At 41.8% G+C, this 25,746-nt stretch overlaps 1 protein-coding gene across 1 annotated transcript; it reads right to left on the reverse strand.

Annotated features, from left to right (window-relative positions):
• Positions 1 to 1,931: 1,931 nt before the first annotated feature.
• On the reverse strand, positions 1,932 to 24,292 carry LOC124001169 (microtubule-associated protein futsch-like). Its single transcript, XM_046307776.1, has 15 exons — positions 24,238 to 24,292; positions 23,601 to 23,880; positions 23,246 to 23,278; positions 22,685 to 22,806; positions 17,059 to 17,176; positions 15,533 to 16,928; positions 6,355 to 8,926; positions 6,034 to 6,181; positions 5,287 to 5,414; positions 5,148 to 5,183; positions 4,437 to 4,711; positions 4,155 to 4,243; positions 3,765 to 3,982; positions 3,620 to 3,668; positions 1,932 to 2,983 (listed from the first exon to the last, which is right to left on the reverse strand). Exons 2-15 carry the CDS (start codon positions 23,738 to 23,740, stop codon positions 2,617 to 2,619), a joined length of 5,691 nt encoding a protein of 1,896 aa, XP_046163732.1. The 5' UTR covers positions 23,741 to 23,880; positions 24,238 to 24,292; the 3' UTR covers positions 1,932 to 2,616.
• Between the last annotated feature and the right edge of the window lie 1,454 nt (positions 24,293 to 25,746).

Genomic DNA, 25,746 nt, shown 5'->3' on the forward strand with positions numbered 1-25,746 from the left:
CTCACTCACTCACTCATTCACTCACTCACCTCACTCCAGTACATACACTACAAACTAGTGACAATATCACCCCATTACACACAGTACAGACATTTAACAGTTTGCTCATGTCACAACAGACCACAATTTTCTTACAGTATTTTTGACACGGTCATCTACAGTTCATGAATAAGTAAACACCAGAAGTGTGAATGATGTGAATGCATATCAATTACAGTCATAAAGATAAGCTACCAGGTGAGCTACTGCTTTACTGTGACCATGGGCCAGGTCTAACCCAGTTTTTACATGGTTCTCATATTATATAGCCATGTCTTTCACTTTGTAAGTTGACTCATGCGTGTAAATGGCACTAACAAAGTTAGTGTTAATTTCTATAAGCCCCTTCCCACTCTTCAACACTCAAAGCTTTGTCAGTTACATATCACGACAAGTGCCAATCGTTTGAGGAACCAGGGTAAGGGGATCGGTGTACTGTACTGTTCAGACTTAAGCTCTGAACATATTATTTTCTAATTAACAGATTATGGGGTTTATAAAGTTCAACAAAAATGAACTGAACTACAAAAACCTGGCAATTTTCAAAAGGCAAGAAAACATTTGCAAAAAATGTGCACAAAAACAAATTCTCAGTAAAGAGGCAATATTGTCTTTGCTCAGTATTTGGAAGAGTGCATTGCATAGTTTTAGGACATAATACTGCCATAATAGAACATCTTATAACATGCTATTCCACTAACATTAACAAGATCAAATTACTGACCAACAAAAACTATTTCTACAGTGCATTTGGACAGTATTCAGACACCTAGACTTATTCCACATTTTGTTACGTTACAGCCTTATTCTAAAATTGATCCAATTTATTTTTTCTCCCTCAATCTGCACACAATACCCAATAATGACAAAGGAATACAGTTTTTTAGACATTTTTGCAAAAATACTGAAATATCACAAGTATTCAGACCCTTTACTCAGTACTTTGTTGAAGCACCTTTGGCAGTGATTACAGCCTCGAGTCTTCTTGGGTATGACGTTACAAGCTTGGCACACCTGTATTTGGTGAGTTTCTCCCATTCTTCTCTGCAGATCCTCTCAAGCTCTGTTAGGTTGGATGGGGAGCATTGCTGCACAGCTATTTTCAGGTCTCTCCAGAGATGTTTTATCTGGTTCAAGTCCGGGCTCTGGCTGGGCCACTCAAGGATATTCAGAGACTTGTCCCGAAGATGCCACCACCATGCTTCACCATAGGAATGGTGCCAGGTTTCCTCCTGACTTGACGCTTGAAATTCAGGCCAAAAAGTTATCATGTGTCTTGTTTCTCATGGTCTGAGAGTCCTTTAGGTGCCTTTTGGCAAACTCCAAGCGGGCTGTCATGTGCCTTCTACTGAGGAGTGGCTTCCATCTGGCCTCTCTACCTCCGTGACCAAGGCCATTCTCCCCCAATTGCTCAGTTTGACCAGATGGCCAGCTCTAGGAAGAGTCTTGGTGGTTACAAACTTCTTCCATTTCAAAATGAAGGAGGCCACCGTGTTCTTGGGGACCATCAATACTGCAGACATTTTTTGGTACCCTTCCCCAGATCTGTGCCTCGACACAAACCTGTCTCGGAGCTCTATGGACAATTCCTTCTACCTCATGCCTTGGTTTTTGCTTTGACATGCACTGTCAACTGTGGGACCTCATATAGACTGGTGTGTGCCTTTCCAAATGTCCAATCAATTGAATTTACCACAGGTGGACTCCAAGCAAGTTGTAGAAACATCTCAAGTATGATCAATGGAAACAGGATGCAATTTCGAGTCTTATACCAAAGGGTCTGAACACATATCTAAATAAGGTTTTTCTGTCTTATTTTTAATACATTTGCAAAAAATCTGAAAACCGGTTTTCACTTTGTCATTGTTTGGTATTGTGTGTAGATTGATGAGAGAAAAAAATAATTTAATCAATTTTAGAATAAGGCTGTAACGTAACAAAATGTGGAAAAAGTCAAGGGGTCTGAATACTTTACGAATGCACTGTATGTCCAAGACATATACAGTACATCACAGATGTACAAGGCAGTTGGTGCACTCCAATCCCCTTGCATCTGCATCAAGCTATTAGATTGCTGATTACAGCCACCGCTTTTCATCCAGCACCATTGTTTCAACCACTTCATAGGTCTATTCTCCTTTGCAGGGGACAGAGCACTTGGTTCTGGACCTGAGGTGAATCACTGTGTCCCATTTCCTTAGTGCTGGAAGTTGAAGAGACCTTAAAAGTACTGTACCTCCACTCAATTAACCAGTTCAGCAGTTCAACAGTAAGCTGGAGAAGGGGGAGTATATCTTACTACTAATTGTGATTGAGAAATTCACAGTATTGTTACACAACCATCCAACAGGGTCAGTCATTGACCTATTCCCTAGATTTGAACTAATCTCCCTGTTTTTCTCTTGGATGAGGACTTTTCAGGCACAAAGTCTGCTGCATTTTGTTCAAGGCCATGCTGGTCATCTTAGCTTCAACCAAACTAAATAAGGTAATAGGTGACAGGAAAACAAAGTTGAATGTTTGCGTGAAGGAAAAGGGAAGCTGTTTTGATATGTATTCCCTTTTGTCGTTTTTACCTCATACCACAACTTTGAGTCTGTCCTCTGCATTGGGTTTGGCTGTGGACTTGTTTTCTGTCTCCCCAGTCTTTCTTGGCACCTTTGGGCTGGAGGTTGGCTTTCTGGTTGTCAAGGGGCTGTTAAGTCCTTTTCTCTGTAGCTGGGGGCTGGATGAGAGCAACTTCCTGTTGAGCTGAGGGCTGGATGAGCCCAACTTTCTGCCGAGCAGGGGGCTTCGGGAGACTTTGATTTTGGGGGGCTGCTGCAGGGTGTCCATGGGCTTCAGGGTTCTCAGGCTGAGAAGCCCACAGTAGTAGTTACACTGATGCTGAGTCAGGAACTGCTCAAACACCTTAGGAGAACCATCCTCTGTAAGGCCTTGATACCTGCAATGCAGAAGTAATTTCCTTAGAGTTGGATAAGACGATGTGGACCAACTGGTAAAACATTTGCACGAATATATGCCTACTTAAGGCATCAACAGAGTTGGGGAGTAGTGAACTACATGTAGTTCAACTGAATTTAACTACATTTAGCCGTAGCTTGGTGGTAGTTGTACTGAATTCATATCTAGGTAGTGTTTTCTCTAGTTAATTACCTAGCTACTGGAAATACACACTACCTTTTTTTTGCAAAAAGATAAGAAAATATGGGTGAAGTAAGCAATCATTTCCTTTCTTTTTCGGCATCAGACCTGCTTAATTCTCACTTGAAATATTTAATAGGCTAAATTACACATTGTTAACTTATGACCCCAGAGTTATATGTTCTTGCAATTTGTAGTTTGACATTTCAGATTTACATATGATAATAAAAATAAAAAAAGTAGTGAACTACTTTTTCAAAGTAACTATAGTTAAGTAAACTAAATTTTTCTTAAGGGTAGCTGTAATGTAGCTTAACTTCTTCCAGTGTGAAGTAATCGGTAGCTTGGTAAACTATATTTTCAGAGTAGCTTCCCCAACACTGAGCCTTAATGTGTAATTCCATATGACAACCTAAATATGTAATGATATACAAACCCCTTCAATTTTGTGACGATTCTAACTTTAGTGATCTTTGGTCCAACACCTGAAATAAACAAATAACACGGATCATTTTGTTGTTTGAACTGCTTTTTTTCATCTTTTTCTTTTGAGAATGACCTTGTCTGCTACTCTTTCTTACCCTCCAGCCCAGTGACCAGTAAGTTGCCGTTTGTCCATTGGTGGATCCAATGCTGGAAGGAGCAGCATTTCATTTCCACCTCTGAGGTGGCTCTGGTGATCAGCCTGCCTTTGGCATCCATCATACAGTACTTGAGGAAGATGTCCTTCAGGTCAGCCTCTACAGTGGCATATGGGACCGAGTTGGCAGGGCGGTACATCAGATAAAGAGGGCTCACTCTGTGTAAGCATGCAGAAAAACAAAGGGAATGAATGACATAACCATACTCTGTCATTTTTTTGTCATTGATTTACTCATACTATTGTGTATTGATAATGATCATTGATAAGTGTATTGATAATGATCATTGATAATGATCAACATTTGAATTGCAGCCATTATATTACTTACTCCAGTGAAAAGCCAAAGTTTTCAATCACCCTCGCCTCAGCAGCAAAGATTTTGCAATACTCCCGAACTGTGTTTTGGATTTTGCACTCCTGGTGAGACAAAAGGCAAAGACGCATTGCATTTGTGTCACATTTGTTTTCCCATATGCTTTTTCTCTATAATCACCAATTCAATGTTAAACTAGTGAAAACCCATTATGCACTGGTATGCACCCTGGACTCTTTTTAGTTTCTTAAATCTGTACCTGAATGTCCTCATGATGTGATGTACAGTAAGACTCACCTGCTTAGTAATTTCCATGTTTCTCTCTGCAAGGTTACTGTCCTCATTGGTCCCATAGGCGATGGGGTTTTGTACTTTGATGATGCAGTTGGTTCCGGACTCAAACACAGGGTCCAGGCCATAGATGACCTTCACCCTGCAGGCCTTGTGTGCACAGCCCTCTCCCAGGTGGGCATCTTGTGTCATGATGCGCCCAAAGAACTTCTCCCCCCAGTATCCCGGGTCTGCTAGGCCTTTGGTGAATAGCATTTGAGTCATTTCTATCTCTTCTCCAACTGTAAAGGATGCAATATGAATGTCAGAAACTCTCTACAGGAGCAGTAACATTGTGTTATATCATAGCAATAAGTTAGTCAACAATACAGTATGTTTAAGTTATTTAAGCAATAAGGCCTGAGGAGGTGTGGTATATTACCACGGCTAAGGGCTGTTCTTTGCGCGACGCAAAGCAGAGTGCCTGGACATGACGCAATACAGAGTGCCTGGACACAGCCCTTAGCCGTGGTATATTGACCATATATCATAAACCCCCAGGTGCCCTATTGCTATTATAAATTGGTTACCAACATAGTTAGAGCTGTAAAATAAATGTTTTGTCATACCTGTGGTATACAGTCTGATATACCACGGCCGTCAGCCAATCAGCATGCAGGGCTCGAACCACCCGGTTTATAATACTGTATAAACCTCCTCAGTGCCTATGAGGCTTACCTTCTAAATCCTCACGCAGGAAGTACTCTGAAAGTACTGCAGAAAAACAAAAAAACAAACACAATCAGTAACTCATGGAATAAATGGTTGAAGTAATGTTGTGGGATTTGAAATATGCCATTAGGTTAACATAATTTACAGTCTACGCTGAGAAGGAAGTCAGTTGAATCAGTCCCAAATTCGTTCTTGATTGTGCAGCCGTACACCCCACAATCTTGACTGGATGTCTGGACGATGGCCAGTGCTACTTGGCTCTCATCTCCTCCACTGGGAAATAAAAGAAGATAAAAAGGTTGACGTGACACAAGACACACGCTCACAGCATATTCAATAATGTATTCACCTCCACAAGAGGTCACTGTGAGACTGAGACAGACAGTAGTGCTGCGTGCCATGCTTGCATGAGGGGATATTTTTCTGACCTAGCAGCCAATACCACAGATTTATATTTTAAAGCCCCCTGGTGAATAGTGAAATAGTGTCTCAGTTTTCAGTGGCTGTGTCTGGCCAAAGCTTCACCTCCCTGTGTCAGTCAGGATCAGAGCTGTGGGCTCCCTTGTCACATAAACTGGACACCTCCCAGAGTGAGAATGAGAGAATGACATGGCTGTGTGATAAACCCGCTGCTAAAATTAAAGGCTGTTCATCTTCAGAACATTAGTTCTTAAAATATAGCACAGGGCCCAGATGAACCAACCAATGGGGCTATTAATGAATGCTTACAGTAATACTGTACAAAGCAACTGTTTTCAGAGGGCAGGTGTCTATTACTGTAAATGCACGATGGCTTTGATCAGAGTGAATATAAATGCCATGTCACCGCTAGATAGATGTATTGCAAGCAGTTACTGTAAACTCTGGGTTGGGAGATGCCCTAGGGATTTACCTTCTTTTCACCTCAACTAACTCTTCCTCGTCCCTGTACCACTTGATGGAGGAGTCACTGAGCACGTTGAAGAACTGGCACCAGAGTTTCAAGTGTCCTGAGGCATCTGGGAAGGGCTCTCCCCTGATTTTACGGATAACCTGAGGAGCTGGTAAAGATACACCAAGGTAAAGATTAAACTGTACATGATTTCCTCTAACATTTATACATCCAGTAGCAGCTTCCTGATCAGCTCCTCCTGATAGGAGACACCAACACCAAGAGATGGACATAGAAACAATATTGGATTCATCTCATACATTTCCTATTTTATTGTTTTACCTTTGAAGGGGTTCAGTTTCTCCTTTTCAGGAGGTTTGACCTCAGTCTTTGGGCTCTCTGGCTCCTCTGTGTTGGTCTCCACAACTTTAGGCACCTCCAGAGTTGCCTTCCTACGGCTCAGCAGAGGGGAGCGTCTCTCCAGCGGTGGGGTCTGTGAGCCTGCTGGGGCCTGCAGGAATGCTGCCCTGCGAGCCTGACTGGGCGACAAGTATGGAGTCGCCTCCTTGACCTGGGTGTCCAGTGGGCTACCACCCACACCCAGCGCCACCACTACCCCTTCTCCCTCCCTGGGGATGAAGATCTTGCGGCGAGCTCCAGACGCCAGCTCCTCAGGCGTGGCAGAGCGGATCAGGGTCAGACTGTCCCTTCTTTTCAGCTTGGGGCTGCTCTCACAAGACAGGGAGGACGTTGGGGTGTCTCCACCTCTCTGCTCCAATCCTGCCTTCTCACTGTTAGCAGGGTCATCCACAGTAATGGCAGGGGGAGTCCTGGACATTAACCTACGAAGAGTACTGGGACTCCTGGGGGGTGTTGGGGGTTTGACAGCAAGCCTCTCAATAGGGGTTCTTTCTCTTGGTTCATCGCCAATGATGTAAGACTCTATCCTTGACTCTTTGAGTGGTTTTACCTTATCAGTTTCTGTAATACTGATGTCCTCAGCTTTTTGGATTGTTCTTTCTTCTGTTGGCATTACAGGTTTATATGACACAGAGGGGATATTGTCTATCACGCTACGTTCCTTTGTTTCTATAGTCTGTTTTTGTGGAATACTATGGGGTTTGTCAGACTCAGGGGAAGAATAATTTTCTAAATCACTCTTGACCCCCCTGAGCATAGCCACGAAGGATTCTGATTCTTTACTCTCATTTTTAAGAAGCTCTTCACTTTCAAAATGGCTATCCTGACAGATTACAGAAATAGGAGGGACCACAAACAGAGGCACTTTGGGTACTTCCTCCGATGTTCCTGTATCTAAGACGAGGTGCTTAACTTGTGGATGCTCATGGTCTAGTTCACTATCATCAGAATATGAAACATTTCTTTTAGGAATGAACTTATTATCCATCTTTGTGAGGCACTCACTATTCGTTGGCTTCTCTGCCGTAGGCGGTTTTGCCTCTTCAACTGGTGTAACTTCCTGCACTTTCTCCATTGGTTCGATGATAATATTATTCTGCTTACTTTCTTGAGTGGGTGTCACATCAATCATCACTGGGGTAACAGCTGCACTTTTTTCTGTGATCATTATGTCTAAAACATCTTTTGCATCATCCTTTTGGAAAATGGCTGACTCTGATGTAGATTCATTGGGTGTAATACGTATTAATGGCTGTGTAGGCTCTTTGACTTCTGGTTCCGTAATCTCTAGATTTGGTATAATCATTGGCTCTTCTTTTGTCTGTTGTTCTGTCACAATAATTTTGATTTCTGGGATTTTAAGAGCAGAATCTACAATTCTAATCTCTGTTCCATTTCTAGAATATCCACCCAGATGAGTGGCATTAGCCTTTCGACTGGTAACTGATGCTGCCACTGGTTGCTCAGCGGGCACAATGGCAGAGCCTCTCACAGGCTGTCTCTCTGAGTGGCTCTTAGATTCACCCAGCATTTCTACCTTTATCTCGGTCACAATGTCAACCCGTTTCTCCATAGTGAGGGTTGGCACCTCATTTCTCTGTAATCTCACATTCTGGTTGCCAAATGGACAGTCCACTAACCTATTCTCCAAAGCAGGAGTACATTCCACTTTTAAGGCACTTTCAACACTTTTCTCTAAAGCTAAGAGAGATTTCCTTTTTGTGTTGAGATCATGGTCCTCTATGCTCTCCCCTGCCACAGGAAGGTATTCATCTGGTATTTTTAGATCTCTATTCTTTAAACTCTTTTGCAGCAAAGTGGGAGAAGATTCCTCCAATCTTTTGAAATGTATCTCCTCCTCCTTGTTATGTATTTTCTCTTTACTCTCCTCTAAAACCGGGATGCATTCTATGTGTACTTTTGAAGAAATTGTCTCTACATTCTCTTGCAAAGTATCAATATACTTGTCTTGGGACTTAGAATCGTGTGTACTAACTTTATCATCCAAAGTAAGAGTCTGCTGCTCTTGTGTTTTAAAATGGCATGTTTCAATTCTCTCTTCCACAGCAGGTGTTTTGATATCAAATATCCCTGCACTCACATTTAAAGTGGGACATGGTTGATTCTCTGCTTTGACATCACTTTTCTCTTCATGATTCTTATAGACACTTTCAATGCCCTTGTCATCCACATGCTTTTCCTTCTCTTTTTCACTTTCAATGAGGCACTGGCTGACTGTGGGTGGGACATTATTGTTAGGAGCACTCCCACTGTCATCCATACTAGTTAGGTTTGACTTGTGGGGACCTGCTCCACTGCTGGGGTCTGGGTTCCGTGTAGAGTCAGATATACCCTGTTTGTGTAAATCTTCAGTTTTATCATTTAGTCTTGTCACCTGATCAGTCCCGGATGAAAACACTTGGATGTTTATCTCATGTGGGGCTGAAACAACCATGTGGGTGACTGAGTCTGCCTGGGTCTGATCCTCGGCAGCCTTGAGGCAAAAACAAACACAGCTGTTTAGTACCACATAACATCAAACACTCACGTGGTATTTGTAAAGCCCTGAACAACACCATAATTGATAACAACACCATGATAACTACTATGTTAGGCTTTACCTTAGTGGTAGCTGATATAATCATATTATCTTGTGACTATGAATCTTTATCGACATTTAGCTTTGGAGAAGTATCACAAACCAATAAAGATGATCTGCAACGAAAAGGGTTTTTAAATCATTGACAAACTATTTGTTATGGCCAACCACATGACCAAGGCCAGTATGTTCACCTTTGACTATTGAACACTCAGTGCTTCTTTAAGACCGAGGAAAGTTGTTTTCCATAATAAATCAGTTTTAAAGAATGACCAGAGATATAACATAATTCCAGAATATTTAAAGATCCATATCAGAGTTTGGTAACACTTTATTTGGATAGATGGTTTGTAGATGTTCCGTAGATATTCAATAACTGTCAACAACATTTCAACTATCTACTATCCCTAGCCCTAACCCTAATCTTAACCCTTACCATAACACTTAGTCTAAACCTTTACTGTAACCTTAGCAAGTAGATTCTTATCAATAGATAGTTTGTTGATAGTATGATCATCTGAAGATAAAATACAGTATATGGGAATATCCAAATAAAGTGTCACCCAGAGTTTTCAACATACGTGAACTGTATAACCTTTGTGAATATGTTAAAATCGGCAAATGTGTACATAATGTTTGCGTGACCACGGACAATTAAAAATAAAATGTTTACGACCGGTCAGTTTTCATGAACTCTCCCATACCCATATCGAACAGGATCAAGGTTCATTGAAACCAAGTGTTGGAAAATGTCAAGTGTTTAAAAACGGACAGCTTTATCTGCACCAGATAAGGTAAACGGTTCCTCATTTCTTCCACACAAGGAAAAAACCTGGATCCCAAACACTGCTACTGTATTACTTATGGCAGTCTAGTAAGGGGAAATAATCACATGATCTGATGATACAATTAAAGAATCAATAAATTAAACCATTCTATCGTTTATTTTATTTCATGCTTTTCTATTTTGCAGTAACGTATTTAAAGGGGGACCATGTGTTGGGATAATTCAGATGTTTTCTTGTCAGGTACAGTAGGTTAAAGGATGCTGTAAATGGACCTGTTGTGTTGAAGTTGGGGCTTTCCCCAGTCCTTTAACAGGTGTGTTGCTTGCACAGTGAGCTGAATGAATGAGTGCATATCTGTTGGCAAGGGACTGTCATCCCACCTCAAGTGACTAATGCTCAAAGTAATTTGCCGTTGCTGAGCACATGCTTAGAAAATGTAATTGTCTATGGGGAAACAGGGATAACACGGGACTTTAACATAAAAGTCATAAATTATATTTGAAAATGGAGCCTTTAAAAAGTAACATTGCCTGTGGCAAAAGCAATTTCCATGTTAATTAAAACAATCAGATGCATAAATGTTTTATTCTAATGCAATATTTTTCCTGGATTACAGGTTTGTTTGAAGAGCAGTATGTAGTATAAATATCTGAATAATAAGGTTTATCATTTTGAGGAATCTATCTACAACTTCCCCTGGCTTTTTTCTCAGGTTATTCATTTTCTTATGTGACGTCAAACAGACCCCTTACAGTTCCATGACATGTTAGAACAGGAGAGTCCGAGTTGTGTTAAATGAAGAGGAACTGGTGTCATGTTCAGTCTAAAAAATGGTACTCTAGCACGAACAAGGCCTCTTTAACAGAATGTCTAGTCTTGTGCACAAACAAAGTAATGTCGATTGTTATGAGTTCCTCCAATTGATTTGCCACAACTTCTAACATTAACTGGCCACAACAGGAAAGGGGAGTTGCAGTTCCACATTATGGAGAAACATATCCACAAAACCATTGTTTGTGTGAAGAGTGGAGAGCAGCTCCCCTTACTGCATGTTCTAATGTTCTAATCCAATATAAACACAATGGGCAGCAGACTTCCAGGTTAATTGGAATTAGCACCGTAGGGGACAAATGGAATTAGTGTCATAATGTGTCACACTGGCATTGAGAGAGATGTTGATTCTAGTTACATTACTGAGACATTAAACAGAACCATATCAGTTTGCCAGTGAAGTTAGTCTATGATGTGTCATATAGTTGCATTGTGTACGGTATAACATTACATTGAACAGTAAGTAAGTCAGTAAGTTGTGGGCAGGACTACAATCAAACAGCCATTATATATAATAATAATAATATATGCCATTTAGCAGACTCTTTTATCCAAAGCGACTTACAGTCATGTGTGCATACATTCTACGTATGGGTGGTCCCGGGAATCGAACCCACTACCCTGGCGTTACAAGCGCCATGCTCTACCAACTGAGCTACAGAAGGACCACATATATATAGTACCAGTCAAAAGTTTGAACACACCTACTTAATCAATGGTTTTTCTTTGTTTACTATTTTCTACATTGTAGAATAATAGTGATGAAATCAACACATATGGTATCCTGCAGTAACCAAAATAGTGTTAAAAAAAATCTAAATATATTTTATATTTGAGGTTCTTCAAAGTAGCCATCCTTTACCTTAATGACAGTTTTGCACACTCTTGCATTCTCTCAACCAGCTCCATGAGGTAGTCACCTGGAATGCATTTCAATTAACAGGTGTGCCTTGTTAAAAGTTAATTTGTGGAATTTCTTTCCTTCTTAATGCATTTGAGCCATGATGGTGTGGGGGTGCGTTGCTGGTGACACTGTCAGTGATTTATTTAGAATTCAAGGCACACTTAACCAGCATGGCTACCACAGCATTCTGCAGCGATACACCATCCAATCTGGTTTGTGTTTAGTGGAACTGGTATTTGTTTTTCAACAGGACAATGACCCAAAACACACCTCCAGGCTGTGTAAGGGCTATTTGACCAAGAAGGAGAATGATTGAGTGCTGCATCAGATGACCTGCCCTCCACAATCACCAACCCCAATTGAGAGGGTTTGGGATGAGTTGGACCTAGGGCTGTGGCTGTCACGAAATTTAAATCAGCTGGTGATGGTCAATTACCGTCGGTCTCATGGTAATTGCCTATTAATTAACATAAAGGAGTTCCACACATGCAAGCTGCTGATGCGTGCCTTTTAAACATCTACATTTTAAAAGTCTAAAGTGTAATAAATCCATTTAATTGCCTGTACACCGTCACAATAAATCCATTATTCATTTTATGCAGGTCTTTCCTATGAAACATTACAATATGAAGAAGTGTTATTTTATATTATATGATTTTTAATTTTATATTACATGATTTTATAGTAAGAATATAAATGAACATCACTGAATAAAATTGAAAGAATATTTTTCCTTGCTAGTGCGTGCATGGCGCTGTTATTCTGTATTCAGTTAAATTGTGATAATTTGAAACAGGTTATATGCTTGATTTTGAGTTATTTAAACATGTACGGGCTGCTTGATTTTGAGTTATTTAAACATGTACGGGCTGCTTGATTTTGAGTTATTTAAACATGTACGGGCTGCTTGATTTTGAGTTAATTAAACATGTACGGGCTGCTTGATTTTGAGTTATTTCAAGATGTACGGGCTGCTTGATTTTGAGTTATTTATACATGTACGGGCTGCTTGATTTTGAGTTATTTAAACATGTACGGGCTGCTTGATTTTGAGTTATTTAAACATGTACGGGCTGCATGATTCCACATTATTGATGATGTAAAAAACTAAAGTGGTTATCTCGCCACCATGACAGGGAGTCAGCAGATGTGTCCGGTTCCTTCTCTTCCATAAAGCAGGTCATCGCGGTGTCGGCACGCACTTACAACTTTAGTTGTTCTACAAACGTTGAGCTATATGTTTTGATATTTAATACATTGTAAGACTGCATGATGAGACTAATGATGATTTGAAAAAGTAACTTGAAAGGCATGAGCTCTGCTTTCTTATTGCGCAGTCTGTACACACTCCAATTGTCTCTCATTCACAATTTGACAACTTGATAATACCTTGAATTTCACGGCGGCATCCGCTTTGTGGCCATAATGCACCCTAAAGAAATGCATGCCTTTTGCAGCCCGGAGTACTGCGTAGTGCCCTTCTCCCTGAGTGTTCTGCGCAATCCGAAGCTCCTCTCACTCACACGGCTCTCTGTCATGTGATCGGGTCTTTCTCACAGGCTACAAGTGAAGACAGTCACATCGGGGACGCACCTGCACGTGTCCTTATCCGACTCCGAGGTGCATATTGAAGATATTGGAAGAACTGTCCACATTTACTTTTCGTCAGCCAACAAAAGGAGTAGGCAAAAGCACTAGACTATGTCAATCTACTATCCCCCATAGTACAAAAGTTGACCAATTCTATTCTGTACGAGAAATAAATATTCCGAACATCGTCTGGGACACTTGTGGGATGCAATAGATCCCAAATCAATACAACCACTAGCATCAAACATTTGTTTATGCAATGTGGCTGACACAACAGATCAGAATGTTTAGCTTAAAATGTTGATAAACTATGAGGCTATTTCTTCACATTATAAGCGCTGCAATGCGCACATGGTAGTAGGCTATAAGCACCAATGTTCCATTAGCGGAAAACACCCTTATCAAAAGTGACCGCAAATGCAATTATGCATGTAATGCTTTTATAAAAAGATACATTTTATGGTGAAAAATATCTTCAAACTTTTAAACCTACGCACTGCTTAGAAATGCTAGTTAGACTCTACATCCCTTGCTTAATTTAAGTTATTTGGCCACTTTAGTTGTGATATAAACCTTACTAAAACATATAGGCCTATGGGATAGGCTACATGAGATGTGCGACTATAATGAAAATAAATATTAAAAAAGGAATTCTTATGTTGGGCATCATTCAAAAGTGGTAGGTTAATATTGTCACCAATCAGACTATCCTTGATTTAATCTTGTCTTTACATATACTAAATAATATATGTGTGACATTTGTTTTGATTTAGATTGTACCATTATCATGCACCTGTATCGAAACAGGGGCAGCGGGAAAAAATGCATGTCATCTATGCACTTTCCCTGTGGTTATTTTTTTTAAATGTAACATTTTAATTTTCATGCCAGCCAGGTAGGCTATACTCCTGTTGTAAATGTGAGCAATATTCTTAATATAAGGAAAGTTCGACAAATAAATATAGCAGTCCTAGCCTATAGAAAGCTGATGGGATCCTCGTATTTTTATTAGTGGCCATCACTCTGTTTTCTTGCGCAATTGCATAGCCTATAGAAATGTTGTGCAACATGACTGCATGGGCTCTCATGAAGTGTTTGATTAAATTTTCAAATACATTTGCATTGATGTCAGAGTGATTAGAGGGACAATAGAGTGCTGAGTGCCAGGCAGTTAGCAAGTTTGGTCGCGTCAGAGCTTGGAGAAGCCTAATTACTGTGACAAACGGTAATGTGGAATTTGACTGCCTTCATGACTGGTAACCGCCGGTGTGGCGGTAAATCGGTGACGGCAACAGCCCTAGTTGGACCATATAATGAAGGAAAAGCAGCCAACAAGTGCTCAGCATATGTGGGAACTCCTTCAAGACTGTTGGAAAAGCACCAGGTGACTACCTCATGAAGCTGGTTGAGAGAATGCCAAGAATGTGGAAAGCTGTCATTAAGGCAAAAGGTGGCTACTTTGAAGAATCTCAAATATGAAATATATTTTGATTTATTTAACACTTTTTCAGTTACTACATAGTTTGATGTCTTCCCTATTAGTCTACTTTGTAGAAAATAGTAAAAATAAAGAAAAACCCTTGAATGAGTAGGTGTGTCCAAACTTTTGACTTTTGGGGGGGTAGATCAGCTTTAATATTGTGGATAGATGATTATATTATCCAGCAGAGCTAATTGTTAAAATATAATGATATTTCATTGTCACAACATAATGGTTGTCTTAATGTCTTCAGTACATGCAAATGTGTGCTAATACAACCCTAAGAGTTTGACAGTGAGATAGATTTAGAGTTTTGATATTACCATCAAAGCACAATGAAAACAGTGCACAGAGAATTACAGAATGTTTTTCATTTCAATTTCTAGGAGTTTACAGCTTATCCAATCTCCCTGAGAATTATTTGTATTAGTCAACACCAGACTGCCCGAAATGGTCTTACTCTTTTATACAAGTTGGGCAGATTCCCTGTTTCCCCCACTACATTGCTTGAGGTGTTGCTCTCGAGTGATACTGATGCATTGAAACCCACACTCTCAAGAGTCTAGATAGTCTGACAGAACCTGGTTGACACACTTGCCCCCATGTTGCTGATAGTTTCTTGGTTAGTGTGTTCTGTCTGTTTTAGACGGTACAGTGGCTACGAACACACAACTAACAAACTAATAGTCTCTGTTATGATTCATCTGCATTCAGCATGTTCTTTGGACTTTCTCTAGCTATTTGCTGTGGCTTAATCATATGTACCATTTTAGCTGTTGGCCTGGAGTGGTTAGACTCAAGTCTTGTTGCACAAATGTACAATCTATAAATAGCCTTTAAGTGGCTCCCTACTGCAGTGTGCTACTGAGCGGTCAATGTAATCTTAGAAGCAACAAGGCACAACTTACCTCACTGAGGGCTGGAGGGCCAGACATGGGCACTGTCTCTGTAGTGTTGCTGATCACCTCCAGACATACATCCATGGCCCTCTGCTCAACATGCTTCAGTGAATGAGGCACACTCTCTGGTGCTCTTTTGGAAGCTGAAGGGGGTTCTTCTGGGTGTGAAATAGTAATTCCACGCTCGTGTTCATCTGGGTTCAGCCGCTCCAATGAATCTGGCTGCTGGTGTGGTAACAGAGTTATCGGGGCTTTCTGTAGCCCATCTACCTCCATGGGTACTGTCTCCTCTGTGGGGGTTTTATACACCTCTGGTTGACCATCTTGCTCTTGTGGATGTGGATGGGGAAGGCTAGGGTATGGCTGTGTTGGGGCTAATGTATGACCTCTCTCGCTCTCCTGACCTTTCACATGATGATCATGAGAAGCATGATCCTTCTTGCTCTTACCAAAGAAAAAGTATTTGACTGAGTGGAGCACATTGGAAAGAGTTTCCTGCATGTGGTGGTGATCGTGATGATCTCCCTCCTTGTGGGCATGTGTCTTAGCCTCCATTTTGACTTCGGAGGCTGTGTCGCTATGTGCTGTTGTCCTATGCAACTGTTCTGCTTCTCTTGCTCTTTCTTTTTCGCTCTCAATTGACAGTTCTCCCCCTCTCATTTTCTCTCTTTCCTGTTCTCCAAGAATCCTCTCTCTCCCCTTTTCCTCTCTCACATCCGTTTCAGGATCAGCAGCAGTAGTATCCATTATCTCCGCTGCCAGTGTTTCCTCCACTTGTGCAGGGATCTTTTCTTCAGCAGTCTGCGAATGAAGGGTATCTGCCAGAAATTGAGACAAACTTATCCCTCCATCATATGAATTTTCTCCGGTGCCCGGGCCTGTATGACTACTGCCTGGTCCTGTATGACTACTGCTGACAACACCAGAATCTACACCATTTGAGATCTTAATTTTCTTTTTGGCTTCTCTGTTGGGAATTTTGCCCCCATTCTCTGTAGGTTTTACTGGAGCCGGTTCACTGGCTTTAGCACTGACCCCATTAGGTTCTTCAACAACAGGTGATAGCTGCTCCACAGCCTCTGCCCCCTGGCTGACTGTGATCTCCTCCCCATCTGGTGGTGAGGAGGGGGCGCTTGAGGCCCGGCGTTTCCTCTGAGATGGGATCGGGCTTCTTCGGAGAGGCTGCTGTTCCAGAGGCTCTTTCTGGATGTTCTCCTTGCCCCTTTTCCTGCTCTCCTCCAACTCCCTCTTCTTGTTCTCTGCCTTCTGTTTCAGCTTGGAAAAGAACCTCTGGTGGATCTTGTACTCGCTCATGGTGCCTACCTCCAGAACCCCAGAGCAGGAGACAATGCCTTTGCTGTTCCTGGCTGAAGCCTGATAGATGGCTGCATCATCCACTGTGCAGCTGCAAAAAGAGGCTCAAATAATTTAAGGAACTGTGCAGGCATCATTAAGCACAAGTTCAAATAGAAAACCCAAATTTTAATTGTTGAATTATATGGTTTCGGGTATATGGTTTTCTCTGTCTTACTTACTTGTAAATATGGAGTGTGTGAGTTTTTCCATTGCAGCCAATTTTATATTTTGGAAGACCGCAGTATCGGTCCAACTCCATGTCGTCTCGGTACCACGTCAGTTCTGGGGCTGGGTTACCTATGGACATCACATGGAGATGGTACATCACAGACATACAGTAAAATATAATGACTTGGTTTAATACTAAAATATATATATATTTTTTTGATAAGATATTGATAGTTTCATGTTTATCTCTCATTAAGAGTACGCACTCATTATCCTCATTTTTTTTATTTACAAGTTACCCATGACATTTACACACAGTAGCCACTAATCATTAAATAAAAAATAAAAATTGAAGTTTCGAAATGAAATTGTATGAAGAACAAAGGCATGTTTCAGACTGTTGCATCATAGCGGTATGCAAGGCCACATGTTTTACTGCTGTAGTTGAAAAGCAGCCAACCCAAGTGCCAGAGGGAAGGCAACAGCAAAACCTGCTTAGATTTTCAAACCTATTTTTGTCTTTATTCTCTGCGCCAACATTATGACATTGCATCATTTAGTCTCAGCTGCTTTTATTTTTTAACTGCTTTTTTCTTTTCACGTTATTGAATACGCTTTAGAATAATTGTAAAGAACAGGAATGCCTGCACACTTTATGCTCCCAATTTACTGATTTATTGACTATTCTTGTAGAGTGCTCACATCCCAAAATATACACATTTCACCTCACATGACCATTGCACACATGCAATGGTGGGTGAGGAAACAATTAAATTAATTTTTGCGCATAGTCAATCATAATTTTTCACCGAGGCAACAGTAAAAAAAAAGAGATTACATTGTAATACCCGTCCATATGACCAGTACGCGCAGGACGCGTGGTGGCCATAGTTATAACTACAGTGACTTACACTACAGAACCAAAAATATGTGGACATCTGCTTGTCGAACATCTCATTCCAAAATCATGGGCATTAATATGGAGTTGGTCCCCCTTTTGCTGCTATAACAGCCTCCACCCTTCTGGAAGGATTTCCATTAGATGTTGGAACATTGCTGTGGGGACTTGCTTTCATTCAGCCACAAGAGCATTAGTGAGGTCGGGCCATGATGTTGGGCGATTAGGCCTGGCTTGCAGTTGGCGTTCCAATTCATCCCAAAAGTGTTCGATGGGGTTGAGGTCAGGGCTCTGTGCAGGCCAGTCAAGTTCTTCCACACCAATCTTGACAAACCATTTCTGTATGGACCCTGCTTTGTGCATGGGGGCATTGTAAGGCTGAAACAGGAAAGGGCCTTCCCCAAACTGTTGCCAAAAAGTTGGAAGCACAGAATCGTCTAGAATGTCATTGTATGCTTTTGTGTTAAGATTTCCCTTCACTGGAACTAAGGGGCCTAGCCCGAACCATGGAAAACAGCCCCAGACCATTATTCCTCCTCCAACAAACTTTAAAGTTGGCACTATGGATTGGGGCAGGTAGCGTTCTCCTGGCGTCCCCCAAACCCAGATTCGTCCGTTGGACGGCCAGATGGTGAAGGGTGATTCATCCCTCCAGAGAACAAATTTCCACTGCTCCAGAGTCCAATGGAGGCGAGCTTTACACCACTCCATCCGAAGCTTGGCATTGCGCATGATAATCTTAGGCCTGTGTGCGGCTGCTCGGCCATGGAAAACCATTTAATGAAGCTCCCGATGAACAGTTCTTGTGCTGACGTTGCTTCCAGAGGCAGTTCGGAACTTAGTAGTGAGTGTTGCAACCGAGGACAGACTATTTTTTACGCGCTTCAGCACTCGGTGGTTCCATCTTTGAGCTTGTGTGGCATACCACTTCATGGCTGAGCTGTTGTTGATTCTAGACATTTCCACTTCACATTAACAGCACTTAGAGTTGACTGGAGCAGCTCTAGCAGGGCTAAAGTGTGACGAACTGACTTGTTGGAAAGGTGGCATCCTATGACGGTGCCACGTTGAAAGTCACTGAGCTCTTTAAGGCCATTCTACTGCCAATATTTGTCTATGGAGATTGAATGGCGGTGTTCTTGATTTTATACATTTGTCAGTAACAGGTGTGGCTGAAATAGCCGAATCCACTCATTTGCAGGGGTGTCCACATACTTGTGTATTTATCGTGTATTTCAAAAACAACTTGTCACTAATAAGATCAATGAGATGGGGATGACCATATCACTCCAGGGATGACCCATGGCAAGAAGCCTCCAGTGATGATCCATGGCACGAAGCCTCCAGTGATGATCCATGGCAAGAAGCCTCCAGTGGTGATCCATGGCAAGAAGTCTCCAGTGATGAACCATGGCAAGAAGCCTCCAGTGATGATCCATGGCAAGAAGCCTCCAGTGATGATCCATGGCAAGAAGCCTCCAGTGATGATCCATGGCAAGAAGATCCAGTAAGGAGTCATGGCACGAAGCCTCCCACGACGGCCTCCAGTCCGGAGCCTCCAGCGACAGTCCCCAGTCCGGAACCTCCAGCGACGGTCCCCAGTCCTGAGCCTCCAGCGACGGCCTCCAGTACTGGCCTCCAGCAACGGTATCCAGTCCGGAGCCTCCAGCGATGGTCCCCAGTCCGGGGCCTGCAACGAGGGTACCCCGTCCGGAGCCTCCAGTGACGGTCCTCAGTCCGGGGCCCGCAACGAGGGTGCCCAGTCCGGGGCCTCCAGCAACGGTCCTCAGTCCGGGGCCTGCAACGAGGGTGCCCAGTCCGGGGCCCACAACGAGGGTGCCCAGTCCGGGGCCCGCAACTAGGGTCCCCAGTCCGGTGTCGGCGACGAGGGTCCCAGCACCAGAGGTGCTATGATTGGGAACCATACTTAGGTAGCCCTTTCCCTCCTTTCAGTGTGGGAGGTTAACTTTGTTTGTGGCACATAGCCCTTAAGCTTCACGGTTGTTTTGTATTGTTTTTGTCGGCGTCATTTCTAATAAAAGGAATATGTAAGCTCACCACGTCGCGCTTTGGTCCTCTTCATTCGACGGCTGTGACAATTACAACAATACTGAATGAACGGTTTTATTTTAACTTAATATAATACATCAATAAAATCAATTTTGCCTCAAATAAATAATGAAACATGTTCAATTTGGTTTAAATAATGCAAAAACAAAATGTTGGAAAATAAAGTTAAAGTGCAATATGGTGCCATGTAAAATAGCTAACGTTTAAGTTCCCTGCTCAGAACATGAGATAATATGAAAGCTGGTGGTTCCGTTTAACATGGGTTTTCAATATTCCCAGGTAAGAAGTTTTGGGTTGAAGTTATTATAGAAATTATAGGACTATTTCTCTCTATACCATTTTTTAGATTTCATATACCTTTGACTATTGGATGTTCTTATAGGCACTTCAGTATTGCCAGTGTAACAGTATAGCTTTTGTCCCTCTCCTCGCCCCTACCTGGGCTCGAACCAGGAACACATCATTACCCATCGCTCCACAAAAGCAGAGCAAAAGCAAGGGAAAGAACTACTCCAAATCTCAGAGCGAGTGACGTTTGAAACGCTATTAGCGCACACCCCGCTAACTAGCTAGCCATTTCACATTGGTTACACCAGCCTAATTTCGGGGGTTGATAGGCTTGAAGTCATAAACAGCTCAATGCTTGAAGCTCAGCGACAAGCTGCTGGCAAACGCACGAAAGTGCTGTTTGAATGAATGCTTATGAGCCTGCTGCTGCCTACCATCGCTCAGTCAGACTGCTCTATCAAATATCAAATCATAGACTTAATTATAACATAATAACACACAGAAATATGAGCCTTTGGTCATTAATATGGTTGAATCCGGAAACTATCATTTCGAAAACAAAACGTTGAATCTTTCAGTGAAATACGGAACCGTTCCATATTTTATCTAACGGATGGCATCCCTAAGTCTAAATATTGCTGTTACATTGTACAACCTTCAATGTTATGTCATAATTATGTACAATTCTGGCAAATTAATTACGGTTTTTGTTAGGAATAAATGGACTTCACACAGTTCGCAACGAGCCAGGCGTCCCAAACTGCTGCATATACTGCTTGCATGGAACGCAAGAGAAGTGACAGAATTTCCCTAGTTATAAGAAATTCATGTTAGCAGGCAATATTAACTAAATATGCAGTTTCAAAAATATATACTTGTGTATTGATTTTAAAGAAAGGCATTGATGTTCATGGTTAGGTACACATTGGGGCAACGACAGTGCTTTTTTCGCGAAAGCGCTTGTTAAGTCATCACCCGTTTGGCGAAGTAGGCTGTGATTCGATGAGAAATTAACAGGCACCGCATCGATTATATGCAACGCAGGACACGCTAGATAAACTAGTAATATAATCAACCATGTATAGTTAACTACTGATTATGTTAAGATTGATTGTTTTTCGATACGTTTACTGCTAGCTAGCAACTTACCTTGGCTTCTTGCTGCCCTAGCGTAACAGGTAGTCAGCCTGCCATGCAGGCTCCTCGTGGAGTGCAATGTAAGGCAGGTGGTTAGAGCTTGGACTAGTAACCGGAAGGTTGAAAAAACAAATACCCGAGCTGACAAGGTAGAAATCTATCGTTCTGCCCCTGAACAAGGCAGTTAACCCACCGTTCCTAGGCCGTCATTGAAAATAATAATGTGTTCTTAACTGACTTGCCTGGTTAAATAAAGGTGTAAAAATAAAAATAAAAAACTCGTCTCCAATCGGTGTCAAAAAACACAGATTACCGATTGTTATGAAAACTTGAAATCCGCCCAAATTAATCGGCCATACTGATTAATCGGTCGACCTCTAGTTCTGACCTTAAGGAAACATGGTGGACAAACGGTGAATCCAATACAATTCTCTTATCAGTAATAGATTATCAGTATCTCCCCCCTCCTAGGAGTCTTAACATGTTCAATGCCAATGTATCTCAGAGAGCTGATGTTGTGACGAGCTTCCATGAAATACACAGCTATAGGCGTTTCTCTGATCAAGAGTCCTGATATTACTCCTGTGTTCTGCAATCCTTGTTTTCAGATCTTGTTAATTTTTTTCCTACATAGCATAGACCACAAATAAACTTGATCAGGTATACCATATTTTTTGTGGAAAACATAGTGATGCCTGTAATCTTAATAATGGTCTAATAATGGCCTTGCCCGTGATAGGGGAATTGAACTTTTGCATTTGTTCGTAAAGTTACATGGCCGCATCTGTAATTATCGTTTGGCACATTTTGTCTAGGAAGTTGGAAGATCAGACCTCACCACCATTTGACTGATGTTGGGGGCGCTTCTGAAAACTACCCGTGGGTTTTTTTTAAACGTCTTTTCCAGTTGTGGATCAGTGCTCAAGATGTGACATTGTTTTTTAATGATATGGTCTAACTGTTTGCCAAGTGGGGAGTATTGAAGGAAGCATTGAACTCGTTGGTCAGGGGGTTTGGGGTGGATAAGCATTCATGAGCAGTCATAAGCATTTTGAAGTAACTTGTCTCTTTGCATTGTCTTCTGCAAGAAGAGCAAAAGCCAACGTTTCTCATCATTTATCGCCATTCTCACTTCATGTTTGCATCGCTGTTTAGAAGTTGGTTTGTTTCTCCGCTTTCTCCAAATCCTCAACTATCTAATGCATTCCAACACACATACACAACTCTGAAGGATGTAGGCGTACCTGTAACCACACATGTCAACTTCACATTACAATTCTCTGACACAGCCTTGGATTTAACGGTGGTCTCAAATACAGGCTGGGTGTCCTCAGTCAGCTGAGCCATCACACCGAACAATGTACTCCTGGAAAAAGAAAGGGTGCTTTAGCTTGAGTGTCTGTTCTTCGGGGCATGTGCTAAAGTACTTTCCAAAGAGAAGGCCAATATTTCAGGGATCTTTTAGCCAACCTTTATTCTGTACATTGTTTATTCCAGGCAGGGGAAGAAGGCAGTTACTAATCATTACTGATTGTGAAAGGGGACTGCTCTCTCAAACATGAAACATTTCTCAGCAGTTGAAAAAGTGACATGGTAAAAGTACTTGCAAAGTTATATTTTCAACAATGTCATATCAATGAAATTGTATATCAACGTCAATGTTCAATAACATCAAAGTCAATATAACAGGTTCACTTACAGTATTGTTAAAAACCGGTGTAGATTTGCTCTTTCACTCTTGGGGGTAAACCGGGATGTGTGGTTAAGATGTTAGTTGGAATAGGTGTTGTAAAAGTATGCATTACCTCGATGACCTGGATTGAGAATACCTTGAGTAGCTATTCAGAGAGAAGGCAAATAAAGGCAGCCCGTCAGACATATTGGTGGTTTTGTGTCTTAGATTCTCTTACATGGGACTCAGTTGTATTTATAAAGTAGGCTACAAAAGAGATTATTCCTGGTATTCTAAGAGTTGTGCTTTTCTTCAGAATGCTGAAATACTGTTACTTGGTTATTAATTGCCATGTAGCATTTTGGACATTAGGAAACAATCCACAGATATGTTGAGATGGCCGAAATATCTAATGCATGTGTGTGGTGGGCAAAGTCGCACTGAAACGCCAAGCGTCACAATGAAACAAGTAAGAAGAGGTGATCTACCTGTTTTCAGGCCTGACATTGGAGAGGTAGTTGCTGCTCTCCAAGCGGCCATTCGAAGAGCTGGGCTCCTCCTCATTGTAGCTGCTGCCGGACCTCCCGTTGCCAGAGTAAGAACGGGTCATTGGTCTTCTGGAAGTCATTGTCAACTCAACAGATATTCCCACAAATATAAAGGAAATGTGTCTACTACAGCAGACTGCTCCTTGAGTAAAAAATGCTCAGCTTGTCATGTATCAAAGCCCCAGTTTCAAGTTGCAGTGTCTTACCGGTGTAAGAGTAGCTGGAAAAGAATGGAGAAAACAGCTGTGAATACTGTTAAATGTTGGTCTAGGTTAGTCTGGGAAACCATTCACTCATTCGAATAGATCCTCGAAGAAAATATTACCTGTATGCACCTTTCTCAAGCAATGCAACAATTATCAAAACTCCAAAGTAATTCAGACAGTGACAACTGCTTTCCTTTGACCAAGCTAAGCAGTTGCAATGAAAAAGGTATACATATGAACCGTTATCAGGCTCTACAAGGGTTATTAGGAGTCAAACTGAACCCTTAGACATTATTTTAGAATTCAGAGAACTAACATTGAACTCAAACACTTCTTGGTTGAAACAAAAGTTGATGAATTTGTGAACTTACCATTGATAGGCTTTTCAAAGTCCCAGAGGCAAAGCTCTGACTGCAATTGTCAATCAAACACATGCTTGTGGTGCCAGCAGGACCCTATTTATAGCAGGCCTACAAATACACTTGCACATCACATTTTCCGAAACCAGCCTTCAGACATGTATTCAACAAGAGAACGCTATTTTGCTCTGAGAACAAATGAATGTTCTCCAAATTTGAAAAAAATATTTAAAATAGAAATACCAAGTGAAAACAGATCATTATACACTACCATAGTTGACCAAGAAAGGTCATGTCAAAAACACAACCTCTTAACATGTTGACAGCAGTGAGTATAGACTCACGTCTAGGCGGGACACTGTGTTGGTGAAAGACTTATTGCAAAACACTGATATGTCATGTGTCCAGAGATACTTGGGGATTTATTTCATGAGGTAGATGATGACGACCTAAGCATGCTTGGTTCTTACCCAGGACAGCCCTCTCCCTTGATACTGCCTGCCCCTCAAGAGTTCTTCCAAAACACCCTTGAGAATAAATTCAGCCATCTGATCACATTGCTTCATTTTCCAAACATAAGATTGCCTAATTAGGTTACACAGTAAGGTCACAGAGGACTACCAGGGTATTACATAAAATAAATGAACTGTATTGCTGTAATGGTCGTCGTATGAAGAAGGTGTGGACCAAAGCGCAGCGTGGTAAGTGTTCATGTTATTTTTTATTTAAACTGAACACAAAACAAAATAACAAAGAGAATGAACGAAAACGAAAAGGTCCTGTCAGGTGCAGAAACACAAACCAGAAAACAACTACCCACAACCCATAGTGGGAAAACAGGCTGCCTAAGTACAGTATGGTTCTCAATCAGAGACAACGACAGACAGCTGTCCCTGATTGAGAACCATACCCGGCCAAAAACACAGAAATACAAAAACATAGAAAAAAGAACATAGAATGCCCACCCTAGTCACACCCTGGCCTAACCAAAATAGAGAATAAAAAGCCTCTCTATGGCCAGGGCGTGACAGTACCCCCCCCCCCCCAAAGGTGCGGACACCTCTAAAGGGGAGGGTCCGGGTCCGGGTGGGCCTTCTTACGTCGGCGGCTCGGGTGTGGGACTGAAGTGCAGGACCCTCGCAGTGGGCCCCGGACTGAAGACCCTCGTAGAGGGCGCCACTGGACTGAGGGGCGCCTCTGGACTGAGGGGCTGAGATTCTGGCAGCTCCGGAGTGAAGGGCGACTCTGGCAGCTCCGGAGTGAAGGCCTATCTATTTTTATTATAAACTGGGTGGTTCGAGCACTGAATGCTAATTGGCTGACAGGCGTGGTATATCAGACCATATAGCACGGGTATGACAAAACATGTATTTTTACTGCTGTAATTACGTTGCTAACCAGTTTATAATAGCAATAAGGAACCTCAGGGATTTTGATATATGGCCAATATACTGTATCACTGCTAAGGGCTGTATCCAGGTACTCCGCACTGCGTTGTGCATAAGAACAGCCCTTAGCTGT

This window comes from Oncorhynchus gorbuscha, linkage group LG02 (assembly GCF_021184085.1).
Source record: "Oncorhynchus gorbuscha isolate QuinsamMale2020 ecotype Even-year linkage group LG02, OgorEven_v1.0, whole genome shotgun sequence".
Lineage (NCBI taxonomy): Eukaryota > Metazoa > Chordata > Actinopteri > Salmoniformes > Salmonidae > Oncorhynchus > Oncorhynchus gorbuscha.

Coding starts and splice junctions, on each gene's coding strand:
- LOC124001169 (XM_046307776.1), bottom strand. CDS start 23,740: ATGACTTCCAGAAGACCAATGACCCGTTCTTACTCTGGCAACGGGAGG. Junction 6,182..6,354: donor GAAACTGAACCCCTTCAAAG/GTAAAACAATAA, acceptor TATCTTTACCAG/CTCCTCAGGTTATCCGTAAA. Junction 2,984..3,619: donor ATCGTCACAAAATTGAAGGG/GTTTGTATATCA, acceptor TCTGCATTGCAG/GTATCAAGGCCTTACAGAGG.